Here is a 19,108-nt window from a genome sequence, read left to right on the forward strand (position 1 = left end):
ACCCACAGGCTCAGGCAATCCACTCACCTCAGCCTCCCAAAGGCACGGGATTACAGGCTGAGCCACCGAGCCCGACTATGTACCACCTTTTTAAATCCAGTCTACTTTGAGTGGGCAGTATGGTTGGTTCCATGATTTTGCTATTGTGAATAGTGCTGCAATAAATGTGTGTGAGAGTTTTATTTTAGTACCTTCTCCAAGCTTTGACTTTGTTTAGTGTGCAGGGCTTCTGTTCTTCCATAGAGAATACCTTCAGCAGCAGTCCTAGGAGATTTCGTGCTTTACATTTTGTTTGGTACAGTAGGACTGCAAGATGTTTGATTTGGAGTAACCTCAGTTGCTGCACAGGTAGAAAAAGTTCTCTCAGAAGAATAACATTTCTCAAGCAACCTACAGTGAGAGAACTACAATTGCACACTCAGAAAATACTGCCATGACTTAGTTATAGATGATGCTGACATCAACAGGACATTCTGTTTTACATTGTTTTGCTTGCCTCAGTCACACAGAATCATGTTGCCAAATGGCAAAGTGTCTGTGGCAGTTAACACCAAGACTTCACAAACACACTGGCAAAAAGCACCGTCTAAAAATCTGAGTAGTAATCAAACTTCCTTGGGAAAGAAAACTTGAATGCATTTTTGCCTTATAATTTATTGCACCAGCCCTGTGTATTCTGTGGTTTAGCAGTATCAACAACATCAAGTTAAACAGTAACTGGTGTTGCTAAGGTCTTGCTTGCTATCACACATTTGCTAAGAAGATGTGTGTCAGCTGGGCTCGGTAGTGCAGCCTGTAATCCCGCGCCTTTGGGAGGCTGAGGTGAGTGGAATACCTGAGCTCGCGGGTTCGAGACCTGTCTGGGCAGCGAGACCTCATCTCTACAATAAATCAAAAAAACAGCTGGGCGTGGTAGCGCATGCCTGTAATTCCGGCTACTCGGAAGGCTGAGGCGGAAGGATCGCCCGAGCCCAGCGGGTCGAGGCTGCGGTGGCCGGGAGCGGCCACTGCACTCCGAGTCTGGGTGACAGAGTGAGACTCCAACTCAAAAAAAAAAAATGTGTGTCCTTAGAATTGAGAGGTAGAACATTTCAGCTAATTGCAGTAACTAGATATGTGTAATTTGGTTTTCAGAGTAATTTATTTTATTCTATTTTAAAGATGTAGGGTACAGTTCAGGGTTAGGTTTATAAGTATTGATTATGCAAGTACCCTTGTTGATGACATGTGCCCCTCCCTCCCCTAGCAGTTTCATTCAACTGCCTATCCCAGCCCCCCTCTCCTGGCAGTTTCCCACTACTGCCAATCCCTTTATTATACTATTATGAAAATTGTTCAAGGTCCGCTTATGAGTGAGAACATATGGTACTCTGTTCTTTGTTTCTGTGATAGATCACTGAGTATGATCGGCTCTAAATCCATCCAAGTTGCTGGTGAAGTCCATGTGTTTGTCCTTCTTTATGGCTGCATATTATTCTGTTGTGTTTATGTAACACATTTTTTTAATCCAGTCCAGCTTCAGTGGGCAATGTGGTTGGTTCCATGTTTTTGCTATTGTCAAGAGAGCTGCAGTTTTTCAGAGTAATTTTAACTGTGAAAAAACAACTGTCACTATTGGTACCTCACAGCAGAACTGTAGCACGATATATAGATTGTTGGGTGCAAATGGAAATTGCACACTGAAATTGGAACATTTCTGTTTTTTCAGGTGCTAGAAAACTACTCAGATGCTCCAATGACACCAAAACAGATTCTGCAGGTTATAGAGGCCGAAGGACTCAAGGAAATGAGGTTTGTATTGCTCTTGTTGCTTACCGTGAGGGTTCCATAGGACACATGCCTTTCCATAGCTGTGGAGTGGTGTGAATAAGCCTACCTGTATGTCTGTCTGTGTTTGTATGTCTGATGTGAGACTGAACCTCCCATCTCTCATGTTGTGTATCCTCTGAGTGGAGGGAGCGGGTGAACATCGTTTTTTTATTAGAGGTGCAGTGGCTTTTTCCATCCTTGCTCTCCCTTAAATCATGACATAGAGCTTGTTTTTTGTATAAGTAGAGCACATTTTCTCTTATGCTGTTTTGCAAGTTTCAGTAAGAGAAGGGGGAGACCCTGACAGCCTCTATTGTGCTTAAAACTACCCTTTTTCTCTGTGTCTCATCTCTGAAGTCCTTTGTTTTAGGATAAAAGAAAGGTGATCTCAGCATAAAACCCACAGGTTTTTCCCCCCCACCAATTCTAGCTGTTTGTGATATGACTGTACTAAATTTTGAGATGATTGTGATTTTGTAAACTCCTAATGCTGTTTTCCTAGAGAAGCAACAAGTTAGAAGCATGGAAGGAATAACAGGCATAAAAACCATTGGCTTAACCTTTACCTTTCCTCACTCTAACCTGAAACTCTTTAAATAAACATTTATTTATTTATCTTTCTATCTTATCCTTCCTTCCTTCCTTCCATCCATCCATCTGAGTCAGCGTTTCACTCTGTCGCCTAGGCTGGAGTGCAGTGCAGTGGCATGCTCATGGTCACCACAGCCTTGACCTGCTGGGCCTAGGTGATCCTTTTGCCTGAGCCTAAACCTCCCAAAGTGCTGGGATTACAGGCATGAGCCACCGCACCCAGCTAAATAAACATTTATTTAAGTGAGGAAAGAGGAGAGCACAACACAGTCCCTTCCTGGGACTCAGAACTAATGGCATGTTTTTGCTGATCAGACTTCAGCTGCTTTAATTTAACCTTTTAGAGTCAAAAGGTCCTCACTTTTCAGATGTCAGTTCATTCACAAGTTGATGTTTTGTGGGGAGGAAATATTAGGATTGTCTGAATCACATTTATTGGACTCTTGTTTATGCACTGTGTAGTATAATAATTATACTTTATTTTTGTTTTTATGGGCTATTTTCCATCGTGCTGCTGTTTGCTCTGCTGTTGGACCACTGTGCCCATAGAAGGTAAATTAGACTTTTGGGGACAGATGGAATTGAGAACTTTAACTTGTTTCTGCCTCTTGTAGGAATTTGGAAGCAGTCGTGGTGGCTTGTGATGAGTGAGCTGCTCTGTAATTTGTAGACAGAGGTATAGTGTGTAGGAGTCACAGAAGGACTCTGCCAGCATGCTGTTCCCCTTGTAGCAGAGATGCTAGCACACCCACTTGATACTCCAGACTATTCTACACAAGGTTTCTTTTAGAGATTGGTTCTTGGTGAAAAATTTTTTAGCATCCAGTGTGTTCCAAGGCAGAATAAGTAATAGGTTTTTTTAAATAGCTTTTTTAGGCTCAGAATTTATTTTTAACACTGCATAAGTTAGGCCCTCTAGTTCTGAAAAATGCTAAGAGACTTTATGTAAGATATTTATATATATTTTTTAACATGGGGAAAGAGAAAGGTGCACAGGTGAATCCTAGCACTAATATGCTGGTGCCAAACTCCATTAATATCAGTAGTGCATACTTGTCTGTACTTTTGACAGCTTTTATGTTTTAAGATTCAATCAGTACCTTCTATCTCATGAATTGTCAGTGTTTTGTAACCCATTGTTGTGGCAGAGACTGTGAAACAACTTAATCTGCCATCTTTTTAGTTTAATGTTTATTCGTTACTGGAAACCAAATCCACTTTCCACTTGACTCACTTTTTACATTCAGGTTTATTTATTTATTTATTTATTTGAGTTGGAGTCTCCAACTCCATTGCCCAGACTGGAGTGCAGTGGCATGTTCACGGCGACCCCAGCATCGACCTGCTGGGCTCCGGTGATCCTTCCACCTCAGCCTTCCAAATAGCCAGAACTACAGACCCGTCCTACCATGCCTGGCTAATTTTTTATTTATTTTAGGGATAGGTCTCACCAAGTTGCCCCGGGGTAGTCTCGAACCCGTGAGCTCAGGCAGTCCACTTGACTCGGCCTCTCAAAGTGCTGGGATTACAGGCTGAGCCACCTGGCCGGCCTACATTCAGATTTAAATGATTGTTCCTGGGTGGATGTAGAATAAAACTCCTCCCCTCCCAGCAGAGAAAAAGACTAATGAAATACTCTTCCTTTTTATGTGCTTATTAGGAAATATTTAACAGGTAAAAAGGTGTGCTTGTTTTATATTGGGATAGCACTATAGATTCTGTGGTTTTTATGATGATCATATTCTATGGCAGTTTCTGAGCATGATATGTAGGTTAAAATGTAGCAAGCAGCTAGGAAACTCACTTTTTTTTTTTAAGCTGGAGTCTCACTTTTTGCCCAGGATGGAGTATAGTGACACACTCACGACCACCTCAGCCTCGCTCGACCTTCTGGGCTCAGGCAGTCCTGCCTCAGCCTCTCAGATAGCTGGGACTACAGGCATGTGCCACAATGCCCAGCTAATTTTCATTTGGTTATTTTTTTTTTACTACTTTTGCAGTGAAACTGCTGTCATGAGGTCTTCTGTATTTCTTGCTTCATTTCTTCTCTTTTTTTTCTTTTTTTTGAGTCGGAGTCACATTCTGTTCCCCATGCTGGAGTGTGGTGGCACCCTGGCGGCCACTATAACCTTGACCTCCTGGGCTCAGCTGATCCTTCCACCTCAGCCTTCCAAGTAGCTGTAACTACAGGCATGTGCCACCATGCCCAGCTAGTTTTTAGAAATTTATTTTAGAGACAAGATCTCACCAAGTTGCCCAGGTTGATCTCAAACCCCTGGGCTCAGGCAGTCCTCTCACCTTGGCCTCATAAAGTACTGGGATTACAGACGTGAGACACCACTCCTGGCTTCTTCTCACTTTAAGAATGAGTTTAGGTCTTTGAGTAAATAGACATGGATTTGTATGACCATAATCATTCTTTCGTTTATAGTGGGACATCCCCTCTTGCGTGCCTCAATGCCATGCTGCATTCCAATTCAAGAGGAGGAGAGGGGCTGTTTTATAAACTGCCTGGCCGAATCAGCCTTTTCACACTCAAGGTAAGTAATATAAACTCTGTTTTGGTGCAGTGGCTTTCAAACTTTTAATGTGCATAGGAATCACCTGGTAGGTCTGGAATGGGGCCCATGAATTTGTGTTTCTGATAAGCAGTCAGGTGATCCTGATGCTTTTGTTCCTAAATGGCACTTGGAGTTGTTCGACATGAGTAGGGTATTAGGAATATTTAGTCATAGCAGCACTTGTCTCTGGATTCAACTTTGCTTGTCTATATCTTTGTAGGTTGTAGAAAATTGGAGAATAAGTATTTATGGGGATAATTGCAAATGTGCCTTAATTAGGATTTGGTTATAATAATGATGTGAAGGATAAATTACTAGGCAGTTGAAGTAAGACTTATTCTCTGGAGAATAACAGAAATGTGAACATATTTGTGGAAATTAAAAAACTCATTAACACTTACTGACACTAATTACAAAGGAAGATAAATCAGGTAGAGTTTATAGTAAAGATTAAATAGTACTGACATGAACAGGCTCTTTATTCTACCATTTGTGACTGTATGGCATCATTTAGACCAAGGGCCTGCAAACTTTTTCTGCAAAGGGTCAGAAAATAAATATTTTAGATTTTGTGGATCATACTGTCTTTATCATAACGACTCAACTCTGCCATTGTGCCAGGAAAGCAGCCATAGACCATACACAAATGAATGGGCATGACTATTCCAGTTACAAAATCATTTTATTTACAAATGTTTGTTTTATTTATGAAAGCAGGCCATGTTTGACTATACTTTATCGACTCTTGGTTTGGACATATAATGATTTGTTGACAGTGGGGAAACTGAAAATTTGATGTTGACTCTTGTATTCCATAATGTGTTTATAAATTTTGATAGTCAGTACAGACCTTCTCCTTTTAGTTTTGTTTTCTTGATAAACTGTATTAATTCAGAATTAATTAAATAGCTGTACAAATACTGTCTATTCTGAAGTCATAAAACTTGGTCTTTATGTATAAATCAAATCTGTCTTATATTCAGGTGCCTGTGCCGTTTTGTTTTTGTTTGTTTGGTCTTTTTCTTTTCCTTTCAGTTTTGCATGCTTTTCTTGTAATTGACCCTTGGGAGAGACAGAGCTTCTGAGTTCAAAACCTAGCTTTGTAACTGGAATGGATTAACTCCTTTTTATGGTGGTGTGTGCATCCCTGAGTCAGTCTGTAATAAATGATAGCCTTTGTGGTGTTCCTAGGTTTTTCATCCTTAATTGCCTTTTAATGGCACTTTTCCATTATTTTATTTGTAAAAAAATTATTTTTTTGGAGACATGGTATTGTTCTGTTGCCCAGGAGCTCGAGTGTAGTGGCATAATCATAGCTTATTTTAACCTTGAACTCTTGGCCTCAAGTGATCCTTGTCAGTCTCCTAAGTAACTAACTATAGGTGCATGCCACCATGCCCAACTAATTAAAAAAAAATTTTTTTTTTGTAGAGATGGGGTCTTGCTATGTTGCTGAGGCTAGTCTTGAACTCTTGGTCTCAAGTGATTCTCCCTCCTTGGCCTCCTAAGGTGTTGTGATTACAGGCGTAAGCCACTGTGCTTGACCTTCTATTATTATATATTATGCTATATATAATGTAATTGTAAGTAATTTATTTACTTATAATTAATATGTATGTAGTTTGTTTTATTTCTCTCTCTACATATATTTACTTTTTCTTTTTTAATTATTATAAAGACTTGGAGTACAATTCAGGGTTACGTATACAAACATTAATTATGCAGGTTATTTTTTCAAATCTGTTTGAAATGTTAACAAGTACAGACATAGCACTTCACCTTTAAATATTGTAGAATATATGTCTTAAGAACAAGGACATTTTCCTACATAATAATACCACTATCATATTCAAGAGACTTATATAAGCCAATAGTATATAATATATAGTCTGTATTCAAATATTTCTCTAGTTCCAAAATTATTCCGTATGGCTTAATTTTTAAAATACCACATTCAATCAAGAATCATGCATTATGTTTGGTTGTCGTGTCTCTTTAATCTTGAGCAGTTCCCTTGTCTTTCACACATCAATAATGTATATATATTTTATCATTCTCCACATGTTCTAAATGGCATTGGTATTTTTGAACAATTCATGCTAGTTGTGTAGCATTATGTATGTTATGAAAGGACTAATAAAAATGTATGTTTTACCACCTGGGTCATAGCTACTCTTCTAGGTTGTGGTCCAAAGCTACCCAACAGCAAAGGACACAGGTGGTGTGGGATGTTTTGCATAATGGTCTACCAAGGGCTGGTTTGGTCAACATCTTGTGTGTGATAAGGGACAGGGACAGGAAGAAACAAATTAAAAAAAAATTTTCTTTTGTAGAGTCAGGATCTTGCTATGTTGCCCAAGCTGGTCTTGAATCCCTGGCCTTGAGTGATCCTCTAGCCTTGGCTTCCCAGAGTGCTGAATTTACAGGTGTGAGCCACCTGCATCCAGCCCCAATGATTTAATTCCCATTTCTCCTTTTGAAGGTAGTAGTGACACCTTTAAGAGTCCTTGGCTTTTTCTTTGCCTATATTTTCTCTTATGTGTTAGGGGAAGGCTTATATGCAGAATTATTTGGTAGTGTTCCTCCTCCCTACTTGGAGTTCTCTTCTGGTGAGCCATCAGTGTCAGAATTATACTTTATCAATGTTGCTTTGCTACTTATTTGAAAATAGTAGCAGATTTTTATTCAGTTCTGAATGTATTTGTGACCTTATCTATGATTACCAAAGATTTATTGATATGCTGGAGTCTTTTTGGGCATGCCACAGGGTTCCTTCTCTGATGAAAGTTGTTCTGGGTGTTGTGATGGTACAGTTTGAGTATCCCTTATCTATAATACTTGGGACCAAAAGTGTTTCAGATGTTGGATTTTTTAGGATTTTAGAATACTTGCATATACATCATGAGATGTTTTGGGGATGGGACCTAGGTCTAAACACAACCTAAGTTGTTTTGTATATACCTTATACATATAGCCTGAAAGTAATTATATACAATATTTTAAATCATTTTGTGCATGAAACAAAGCTTTGACAGCAGCCTGTCACATGAGGTCAGGTGTGGAATTTTTCATTTGTAGCATCATGTGGGTGCTCAAGACATTTCAGATTTTGGAGCTTTTTGGGTTTTCAGATTAGGGATGCTCAACCTGTATGTTTTTTTGTTTTTGTTGGAGTCTCTCTGTTGCCCAGACTGGAGTGCAGTGGCCACTCCTGGCCACCGTAGCCTCGACCTGCTGAGCTCCGGTGATCCTTCCACCTCAGCCTTCCGAGTAGCTGAAATTACAGGCACACGCTACCACGCCCGGCTAATTTTTTTTTTTTTTTTTTTTTTTTATTGTAGAGATGAGGTCTCGCCTACCCAGGCGGGTCTCAAAACCCACGGGCTCAGGCAATCCACTCACCTCAGCCTCCCAAAGGCGCGGGATTACAGGCTGAGCCGCCAAGCCCGGCTCAACCTGTATGTTTAATGTTTTGTATATAGACGCTTACATCAGTACTCAGAACTAGTCCTTCTATCTGTTTTGAATTCTTTTTTTTTTTTTTTGCAGCATTTATTAAGAGGACAGAAAAGCTCCCACAGTGGGAGGGGACCCAGAGGGGTTGCCCCTTATTTTTTTTTTGAGTTGAAGTCTCACTCTGCCTCCCAGGCTGGAGTGTGGCTGCACACTCACAGTCACAACAGCCTCGACTTGCTGGGCTCAGGCGATCCTTCTGCCTCAGCCTTCCAAATAGCTGGAACTACAGGCATGTGCCACCATGCCCAGATAATTTTTTTATTTATTGTAGAGATGTGGTCTTACCAACTTGCCTGGATTGGTCTCGAACCTGTGGGCTTAGGCATTTATTTCACCTGGGCCTCCCAAAGTGCTAGGAATAAATTATAGCCGTGAGCCACCGCTTCCGCCTGCTTTGAATTCTTCATTTAAATTGCTTTTCTTAAACTTTTCCTGAACTCATCTGTAAGTGTTGTTAATTGCACAGTTAGAGGTAGGATTTATCTTGTTTTTACTTTCGTGATTTCCTGATATTATAAGATCACTATACATTTTCAGGACTTTCATGCTGAAATACTATGCTTTTGTGACACAGTGGTTGTTTTACTGGTAAATTTAAGCTAGGTTCATGAATGGTCATTCCAGCACTCACTGTCAGACATAACTGCAGCCATGCTGAATTCTTCAGATTTGTTGTTGCATGTGTTCAGAGATGTCACTTATGGCCATTTGTACTTCATTATACCTTATGTGGAGATACAGGGTTCACCCCTCAGAGACTCTTTTAGTTAACAAGCTCAGTTAAACCTTTTTCATGTATAAAATATTTTTTTAAAGTATAGACAACATATGACTACGATCAAAGTATCCTTCCTTTAAAAACTGCTGTTTGGGCCAGGTGCAGTGGCTCACCCCTATAATCCCAGCACTTTGGGGGGCCGAAGGGGGAGGATTGCCTGAGCCCATGGGTTCGAGACCAGTCTGGGCAACTTGGCGAGACCTCATCTCTACAATAAATTTTTAAAAATCAGCCAGGTATGGTAGCGGGAGCCTGTAATTCTGGCTACTTGGAAGGCTAAGGTGGAAGGATCGACGGAGCCCAGTGGGTCGAGGCTGCAGTGGCCGGGAGCACTCTAGTCTGGGTGACAGAGTGAGACTCCACCTCAAAAAAAAAAGAAAGAAAGAAAATCTGCAGTTTGCAAATAAAAGGGAAAAGTAGTAGAGGAAGAAAGGGAGATAATTATTGCATTCTTATAATGTTACTTAATTAAAATTAAAATTTTGGGGCACAACTCCATACTTAACAGTTATTTCAGAATGATTTGTTTACTATTAAATAGCAAGGAAAGAATGAATAGAGTAAACCTAGACTTAGATAAAATAAAATCATAGAGCTTATTGTTTGAAATACAATATCAGAATTCACTTTAGTTTTTGATAGGTGCTTAGCAAGTAGAGTGGTTTTATTTAAAAATGCAGATCAGATTACGCCACTTCCTGCTTGGCCCTTGTTTACTTTTCTGAACTGCTCTCCTAGCACTTTCCACTTGCTCATTCATTATGCTCTCGCCACCCTGACCTTCAGTCTGTTTCTCAAAGTCTCCACTCTTGAGTACACCTTGGGACACTTGCTACCTGGAGAATTCTGTGGTAACTTCTTGTCATTTGGTTCATAATTCAACAGTATCATTTCAGTGAAGCTTTCTTGTACGAGCAATCTGATTCTGCAACTTAATGGTTTTTGTTTGTTTTATTTCCATCAGTATCCCAAATTACCTTGATTGTTTATTTGCTTGCTTGGTTATCGTTAACCTCCCTCCACTAGAATGTAAGTGCTTGGACTTTGTTTTCACTGTGTCCCCTGTTTCTGCAATACTTACATATTGGCTGAATGAAAAGTAGTAGAAGATAGCATTATCAAAATCTTAAGCCAGCTAATTCTTCTTGTATTTCATCTTGCTTTTATACCCATTTTTGTTGTAGCATATGCATATTTTGAGTTGTTTTTCCTCCTGCTCAGCAAGTTAACTTCTAAGAATCCTTTTTTTTTTTGCCCTTTTTGGAGCAGTTCTCCATAAATCTGTGGAATAATCTGCTGACATTAGAAATAAACCTTCCTTTCCCAGGCTGTGGCTATAATCTGGTTCCTCTTCATTGCTGAAGGAAGAAACTGAATCATTAGAAACAGTTTAAGTATTTTCTGTCTTTTTTAGATATCACATTATTTCTTTTAGAGTTTTGAACTTAAATCATCTTGTTAGAAAAAAAGAATTTTACTTTCATTTAAAATGAATAGCACCCGGGCTCGGTGGCTCAGCCTGTAATCCTGCACCTTTGGGAGGCTGAGGTGAGTGGATTGCCTGAGCCCGCCAGTTCGAGACCTGCCTGGGCAAGTTGGCGAGACCTCATCTCTACAATAAATCAAAAAATTATTAGCCGGGCGTGGTAGCACGTACCTGTAGTTCCAGCTACTTGGAAGGCTGAGGCAGAGGGATTGCTGGAGCCCAGCAGGTTGAGGCTGCGGTGGCCAGGAGCGGCCACTGCACTCCAGTCTGGGCAACAGAGTGAGACTCCAACTCAAAAATAAATAAATAAATAAAATGAATAGCAACATTTCAGACATTGGTCTTTTGTAGTCTGTATGAGTTTTATCAAGTACATGATGTTTTTAATGCCTAGAATTCTAGAATTTTAGTGGAAGAGGGGATCTCAAGTCATCCAGTCTATTTTCATTTTACAGGCAAAAAATGGAGCTTTTGATAGTTAAGTAAATGGTTTATCAGTGACTCTATATCTACGTGATAAATGCATATGGTTGAGTTGGGGATAGAACCCAGGTCCTTACCTTTGAGTTTGATTTCTTTTTATTATGCCAATTTAGAATAGACTTTTTCTTCAGGTTTCATAACCATTGGCCACTTCATCTTTTGAAGAGTTATTGTAAGTTCCTTGATATTTCTCAGATTGTCAGTTTTACTCTCATTAATGGTCAAAATCGGGTTTTATGCCTAAGAGATGAACTGCCTTTTGTCCTACTTCCTGAAGTTGAGAGTCCTGTGAGAATGAAATGGTAAATATCAAGTAACAGTGGTTTAACAAACCCTGCTGCTAGAATGATTCTGTGGTAACCCAGGGGAGTGGACAGGGTGATAATATCAGAGTTGCTGAAGTGATGTGTATTTTTAAAACAAAAAGATATAAACATTTCTATCATGTGATTTTTAAAGCACTAGGGCTCTGGGAAAATGAGAAGATTGTACATACATATCTAGGCTTCCTTGGGGCTGTGTTTGGGGGGAAAAAAACCTGTTCTTTGAGTCAGCCAATATGAAAGCTGTGATCTCATTCCTTCAGATTAGGCTTTTGTGGATAATTAGTTGGAGTATGTTTAGTCTTGTAGCTTAGATAACTCTGGAGGAAAAGATGGAAACTGATGTTTAATCAAGTGCTTTGTTCCAGACAGGCATTGTATTCCTTATATTGGCCTTTTTGAAGCATAAATATGTTTTCAACTCCTATTAATAAGGAAACAACCTGAGAGAGTTTAAGTAAATGGTACAAAGTAACATTTTTGGTTATCTGAGAGATTTGTCTTTAACACATAGAGGACAGGTTAGGGAGTTTTGAAGCTTCAGCTAGATGAGTCACTTCTCAAATGTTTTAAAAGCATGTTCAAGGTTCTGGAAGAATAACTTCACATTCTGTGTATATCATGAGACAGAAGAGGAATAGAGAGCAAAAAATTTGTGTTTTCTTCTGTTCTGAATGATGCAGTCTTTTTTGATTCAGTGGCACTAAATGGGCTTTGCAAGGTATAATACTTCTTAAATGGTATCAGCTCATCCTTTTGTTTTAGTATTCTGAGATACAGATGACTCTTCATGCCAGTTTTCTTTGGAAAGTATCTGTCCTGGCAATTCCACTTTTAAAACTTCAACTTTTTTTTTTGGTCTTCATTTCCATTGCCACCACCCTATCCTAAATTGTCCTCATGTGCTGTATACTAAAATAGCTCCTGTCTGGTCTGCTTGCTTTCACTTCGCCCCCTTATAATCCAGTGCACTGCCCCCTTATAATCCAGTGCACTGCTCCTTTTTTTTTTTAATTGATATTTTTTATTTTGATATTGTGGGGTACATTTAAGGGTTAGGTATACAAATATGCTTCGTTCAGGCACCCTTGTTGATAAGGGGTGTCTCCCCAGCACTGCTCCTTTTATTCACATAGCAGCCAGAGGAATTTTTAAAAACATACAGGCCTGGCTCGGTGGCTCAGCCTCTAATCCCGTGCCTTTGGGAGGCTGAGGTGAGTGGATTGCCTGAGCCCGCGAGTTCGAGACCCGCCTGGGCAGGCGAGACCTTATCTCTACAATAAATCAAAAAATTAGCCGGGTGTGGTAGCGCGTGCCTATAATTCCAGCTACTCGGAAGGCTGAGGCAGAAGGATCACTGTAGCCCAGCAGGTTGAGGCTGCGGTGGCCGGGAGCGGCCACTGCACTCCAGTCTGGGCGACAGAGTGAGACTCCAACTCAAAAAAAAAAAAAACAAAAAAACAAAAAACAAACAAACAAAAAAATATATATATATAGTAGTTTGATCATGACACTTTGCTGTTTGATACTTGACAGTGGTTTTTCATAGCATTTACAGAAAGATCTAAACCTTGCTTGAACACACTGCTCCTCTTTCAGTTCTTCAAATTCCTTAAGCTCTTTTCAGCTTTAGAGTTTTCCACTTTGACCTCTTCCCCCTTCACTTTTTCCTGGCCACGAGTCTAAAGAAGTGACAATTATGTCTGTTCTCAGAGCTTCCTTTTACCTCTAAATTAGATTTTCCTGCTATGTCTGAACTTCTTATAAGTGTATAATTATTTGGGTGATTGTTTGTTTGTTTCATATGACTCTGACTAGGCCATAGGGGTAGAAAATCTGTTACTTTGTTCTTGGCTCTATCCCTAGCACCTATTATGGTAGGTGCTCAGTAAGTGTTTGTTGAATGAATGCAGTGGAAAAACACATGGGAAGAGATTGTTTTAACTTGCTATGGTAGCGTTTCTCAATGCCAAGCAGTCGAATTTGTTTGGAATAGTAGTTTTTAGTGTCAAAATGGAAATGTGTAGCATGGAATATTTAGCAAGACCTTTTTCATGGACTGGAGTGTTTGAAGGCCTTCAGAGTGTAAGCTTTTTTTTTCTCAGAAGAATAAAGTGATATTCAGTGTTGGCTTTTGAAAACTGATGCCATGTTGATTCTTAATCTTTTGTATGTGCATCCCCTCCTCTTTTCCGCTACCTCTCCTAAAGGCTTTTAGGATCTACCGTGCTGTAGCTCTTTTCTCACCCTGTGTCCTGTATGTAGGTCTAGAGACTCATGTCTTTCAGGTCTGGGAAATGATTTTACAAGTTTTTCAGGTGATAGGTACATAGGTGTTCTGATACTGTCAATATTTAACATTATGTTAGAAACATTTCATAATGTAAGTAAAAATTTTAAATGTTATTTATATATTACCCAGCCCGTGCTTTTTCTATCTGTCATGCTCTATTTCTTTCACATCACAACCTTGCTCAGTTATCTGCTAATCCTTGGTTGAGGGCTGATTCTTGAGAGTCAGACTCTTAAATACTAGTGGGGAATTCATTGCATTGTGGTTTTGTGGCTTCACTTGTCTCCTGCAGAAATGGGGAAGTAGTTGTCACTTAAACACATGGTGCTGAAGTAGGGGGTATCTATCTCCTTACACATACTTTTAATAGTCTCCATGTTCTCAACGCCATACCTCATTCTTGTCCATCATGCTACCTGGTTTAAGTTCTGAGCCTCTCTGCAATTTGAGGAATGAATCTGCTTGGTTCTTTTCAGCATCTCCCTCTGCATTGCTTATGTTTCATCTTCCTTTTGGTTTGCTAACTTGTCTCCTTTGCTTCTCTGTAATTGATGACTTCCAATTATTCCCCATTCTGGGTATTCCTCTCTGAGCATCAGACTTGTGTCTTTAATTACCTACTCAGTGTCTCTATTTGGATGTCTAATGGTATTTCAAAATTAACTTGTACAAAACCAATCTTGTGATTTTTTTTTTTCCCATCCCTAAACTGTTCCACCCTTGTCTTGCCTACATAAATCAATTTAAGTTTCTTAGACTAGAAACCTTGGAGTTAACAACCTTGGAGTCAACATTTCTTTTGTTTTCCTGGCACATGTAATCGTCAGTAAATCCGGTTGGCTCTACCTTCAGAAGATATCCCCATTTTACCACACCCTCCACCACCAACCTGGTTTCAGCTACCATCTGTGTCCTAGATTATTAAGTAGCTTCCTAACTGGTCTCCTTGCTTCCATTCTTGCCACCTTATTTAGCACTGAGAAGATCTTTTTAAAAATGTCAGTCAGATCATGTCACTCCTGCTCAAAGCCCTCACCCCTCTACCCTACACTTCACTCAGAGTAAAGGACAGATTTCTCTGAGGGGCTTGCAGAGCTCTTATTTGGCCTGCTTCCCAATCCTCAATCCCAGCTTCCCAGCCCTTTTCTTCTTTTTCTTTTTTTGCTTTTATTTTATCTCAGCCCTCTTTATGTAACCCTCTGCCCTGGTTCATTCTGCTCTGTAAAGGGGCTGGCCTTAAACACTGGTTCTCTCAGGGTTTCACCCCTGCCGTTCCACTGGTTTCAGACACCTTGCTTCCACACCTCCTTCAGACCTTTGCCCAAATTGCACCCTCCACATCCCTAGAGCATATCCAGTTTACCTCTTTGCTGACTTAGGTTTTTCTCTTTGGTTTTTGTCACTATCTTATATACTAAATTATGTATATATTTAAAAATAGTTATTGTCTGTCTCCCTTGACTAGAATATAAGCTCTTGTAGGGGAAGGTTTTTGTTTTTGAGTTGTAGTCTCATTCTGTCACCCAGACTAGAGTGCCGTGGCACACTCCCGGCCACCACAGCCCTGACCTGCTGGGCTCAGGTGATCCTTCCACCTCAGCCTTCCAAGTAGCTGGAACCACAGGCATGCGCTACCACACTCGGCTAATTTTTTTGATTTATTATATAGACGAGGTCTCGCCAAGTTGCCTGGGTGGGTCTCGAACCTGTGGACTCAGACAGTCCACTCGCCTTGGCCTCCCAAAGTGTGGGAATTACAGGCTGAGCCACTGAGCCCAGCAGGGGAGGGATTTTTCATTTTAGTTACTGTTGTCTCTTTAGCCTCTAGGAAAAATGTAGGCACTGAATAAATATTTGTGTGAGTAAATAGGTTTTTTATTCCTTGGATAAGTGAGATGTATTTTGTTTATTTCCTTTAATTTGGTAATATAGTGACTTACATCAGTAGATTTTTTTTTTTTTTCCAGTGCTTAAGCACACTTGCATTCCTGGGCTAAATGGCCCTTCGGCATGGTTTTCTTTTTAAATACACATTGCTGGATTTAGATTATAAATAGTTTATTTAGAATTTTTGCATGTGTATTTATAAGTGGCATATCATATTCCAGTTTCAAGCCATGTCCAGTTTTGGTATTAAAAACAATCTCTGCTGTTTTTCTTTTTTTGATTCTCTGTAGTAGTCTCTGTAAGATACAAATTCTTTGTTGTTTTTGATAGATCATGCCAATAAGACGTGCCAGGCATAGCGTGTTTTTATTGTGGGAATGTATTGCTTTTACTTTCTTTGTTATGAAATATATAATTTATTAAAAAAGAGTATGTACAAAGTTTGTGTTCTTTTAAGGAATAGCAGATGAAAACTAAATTGCATACCTGGCATCTAACAGTTGAACAGAGTATCCTTTATACTCTTAGAAGCTTCTGAGCATTTTCCTTTCTGATCTGAAGATAACCCTGTTCAGATCTTTATATTAGTGATTCCCTTGTTTTTGCCCACGTATGTTACTGGCCTAAGTAATAGTTTAGGGCTTAAATTATAATGTTCTCTGTAAAAAATATTTTTATGTGAATGGAATCATACTAGATAGATTTCGCTCTGACTTGCTGCTTTCGCTTGTCATGAGCTTGATCTATGTTGGTATATTTAATTTGAATACATCATATTTTCTGCTGTACACTGTCTTATAGTCTGAAAGTACCATATGATTTGTCTGTTGCACTTAGCATATCTTTGGGTTGTTACTAGTTCTTGCTGTAACAAACAGTGCTGCTTGGAGTGCTTGTGTACTGTCTTCTGGTACACTTGTACATTAGCATATTCAGGGTATGTTTGTTTTACTGGGAATGAGACTGAGGAATATCTTTTGTACCCGGTTGTCATTATTTTTTGAGGTGATTGTATGAATTGACACTCCTTACAGCAGTAAATGAGAATTCCTTTTGTCCCACAGTCCAAGTATTGTGGCTGTACAGTACTACCTTGTTTTTTTCCCCCCTCAGTTTTAAAATTGTGATATAATTTGCATACAGTAAAATCCATCCTTCTTGTGTACAGTTTTGTGGCTTTTTTTGGTTTTATTTCTTCAGATTTGTTTTGACATTGTATTTGGTATCTTAGCCATGTTATTTAAATGTATGCCATATGTGGCTTGAATGCAGTTACCTTATACAGATGCTCCTTGACTTGCTGTGGGTTTATGTCCCAGTAAACCTCTTATAAACTGAAAAAATCGTCAGTTGAATATATTTAATATGTCTAACCTACCAGACATCCTGATTTAGCCTAGCCTACCTGAAATGCACTCAGAACACTTATATTCGTCTATAGTAGACAAAATCATTTACACAAACCCTAGTTTGTAATAAAGTGCTGAAAATCTCAATTTATTGAATACTACACTGAAAGTGAAAAACGGTAGCTGTATGGGTGCTCAAAGTACGGTTTCTACTGAATGTGTATTGCTTTCATACCATCATAAAGTGAAAAAATCCTAAGTCGAGGACTGTATATATTTTTGCTCTAACATGCTTGTCTCTTCCCTTTTAAAATCCATTTGTATAGTTATAGTTATCACAGTAAAAGTCTCCCTTTTTGGTGTTTAGTCCTGTGAGTTTTGACAAACATATGCAGATATATAATCACTACCATGATTAAGATACAGAATAGTTCCATCACCCCCTGTACCCTTCTGTCATCAGCCCTTATTCCACCTCCAGCTCCTGGTGGCTGTTGACTTGTTTTTTGTCCCTGCAGTACTGCCTTTTCCAGAATGTCATGTAAATGGAATCATATGTTAGATAGTCCTTGAGTCTGGATTTCTTTACTTAGTATAAGGTATTTGAAATTTGTGTTATAACGTGTAGTAGCTGTTCATTATTTTATATTGCTGGATAGTATCCTGTTGTGTACAGTTACCATACTTTGCTCATTCATTCCTCAGTTGATGGACATTTGGACTGTTTATCCCTTCTGGCTGTTATGAGCAATGTTACTGTGAATATTTGTGTATAAGTCTTTGTGTAGACACTTTCATTTTTCTTAGGTAGATAGACCTTGGAATGAAATTGCTGGGTTGTGGTAATTTCTGTGTAACTTTTTTTTTTTTTATTTTAATGATGTGGGGTACAATTCAGGATTAGGTTTACAAATGTTCGTTATGCAGGTACCCTTCTGGGTAACTTTTTTTTTTTTTTTAATTGGAGTCTCACTCTGTCACCCAGACTGGAATGCAGTGACCTACTGGGCTCCGCGACCCTTGTGCCTCAGCCTTCCAAGTAGCTGGCACTATAGGAGTGCGCTACCATGCCCGGCTAGTTTTTTATTTATTGTAGAGATGAGGTCTCATCAAGTTGCCCAGGCGGGTCTCAAACCCATGAGCTCAGGCAATCCACTCACCTCAGCCTCCCCAAGTGCTGGGATTACAGGCTGAGCCACTGAGCCTGGCCCTGTGTAACTTTTAAAGAAACAGCTAAGCTGTCTTCCAAAGTGGCTTCACCATGTTGCATTCAAGATTTTTGTTTTTTACTAAAATTTCTGCACTTCCTGGCTTTTTTTTTTGAACCAGAATCTCACTCTGTCACCCAGGCTGGAGTGCAGTGATACACGCTCATGGCACCGGTATCTCTACCTCCTGGGCTCAAGCGATCCTTCCTTAGCCTTCCAAGTAGCTACAGACATGTGCCACTACGTCCAGCTTATATTTTTTCTGAAGTCCACTTTGATATTGATATAGCCAATCCACCTGTCTTAATGACTGGTTTTTGCATGGTATGTTTTTTCATCTTTTTGCGCTTTTTTTTTTTTTTGAGTTGGAATCTCACTCTGTCACCCAGGCTGGAGTGCAGTGGTACGCTCACGGCCACCACAGCCTCAACTTGCTGGGCTCAGGTGATTCTTCTGCCTCAGCCTTCCAAGTAGCTGGAACCACAGGCATGTGCCATCACTCCCAGCTAGTTTTTTTTTTTTTTTTAATTGTAGAGACGAGCCGGGCTCGGTGGCTCAGCCTGTAATCCCATACTTCGGGAGGCCGAGATGAGTGAATTGCTTGAGCCCGCGAGTTTGAGACCCACCTGGGCAACTTGGCAAGACCTCATCTCCACAATAAATAAAAAATTAGCTGGGTATGGTAGCACGTGCCTGTAGTTCTAGCTACTTGGAAGGCTGAGGCGGAAAGATCGCCAGAGCCCAGCAGGTCAAGGCTACGGTGACCGCGAGCGTGCCACTGCACTCCAGTCTGGGTGACAGAGTGAGACTCCAACTCAAAAAAA

At 39.8% G+C, this 19,108-nt stretch overlaps 1 protein-coding gene across 1 annotated transcript in view; it reads left to right on the forward strand.

Annotated features, from left to right (window-relative positions):
* Positions 1-1,711: 1,711 nt before the first annotated feature.
* Positions 1,712-19,108, forward strand: part of ASXL1 (additional sex combs like 1, transcriptional regulator) — a 65,336-nt gene continuing 47,939 nt past the window's right edge. Inside the window, exons 1-3 of the mRNA XM_021707250.1 lie at positions 1,712-1,791; positions 2,950-2,952; positions 4,832-4,940. Coding sequence (XP_021562925.1) covers positions 1,736-1,791; positions 2,950-2,952; positions 4,832-4,940 — 168 coding nt within the window. The 5' untranslated portion in view covers positions 1,712-1,735. The remainder of the gene's footprint in view (positions 1,792-2,949; positions 2,953-4,831; positions 4,941-19,108) is intronic.

The sequence above is a fragment of the Carlito syrichta genome, unplaced genomic scaffold, assembly GCF_000164805.1.
Source record: "Carlito syrichta isolate Samal-C Ts95f unplaced genomic scaffold, Tarsius_syrichta-2.0.1 Scaffold316469, whole genome shotgun sequence".
Taxonomy (NCBI): domain Eukaryota; kingdom Metazoa; phylum Chordata; class Mammalia; order Primates; family Tarsiidae; genus Carlito; species Carlito syrichta.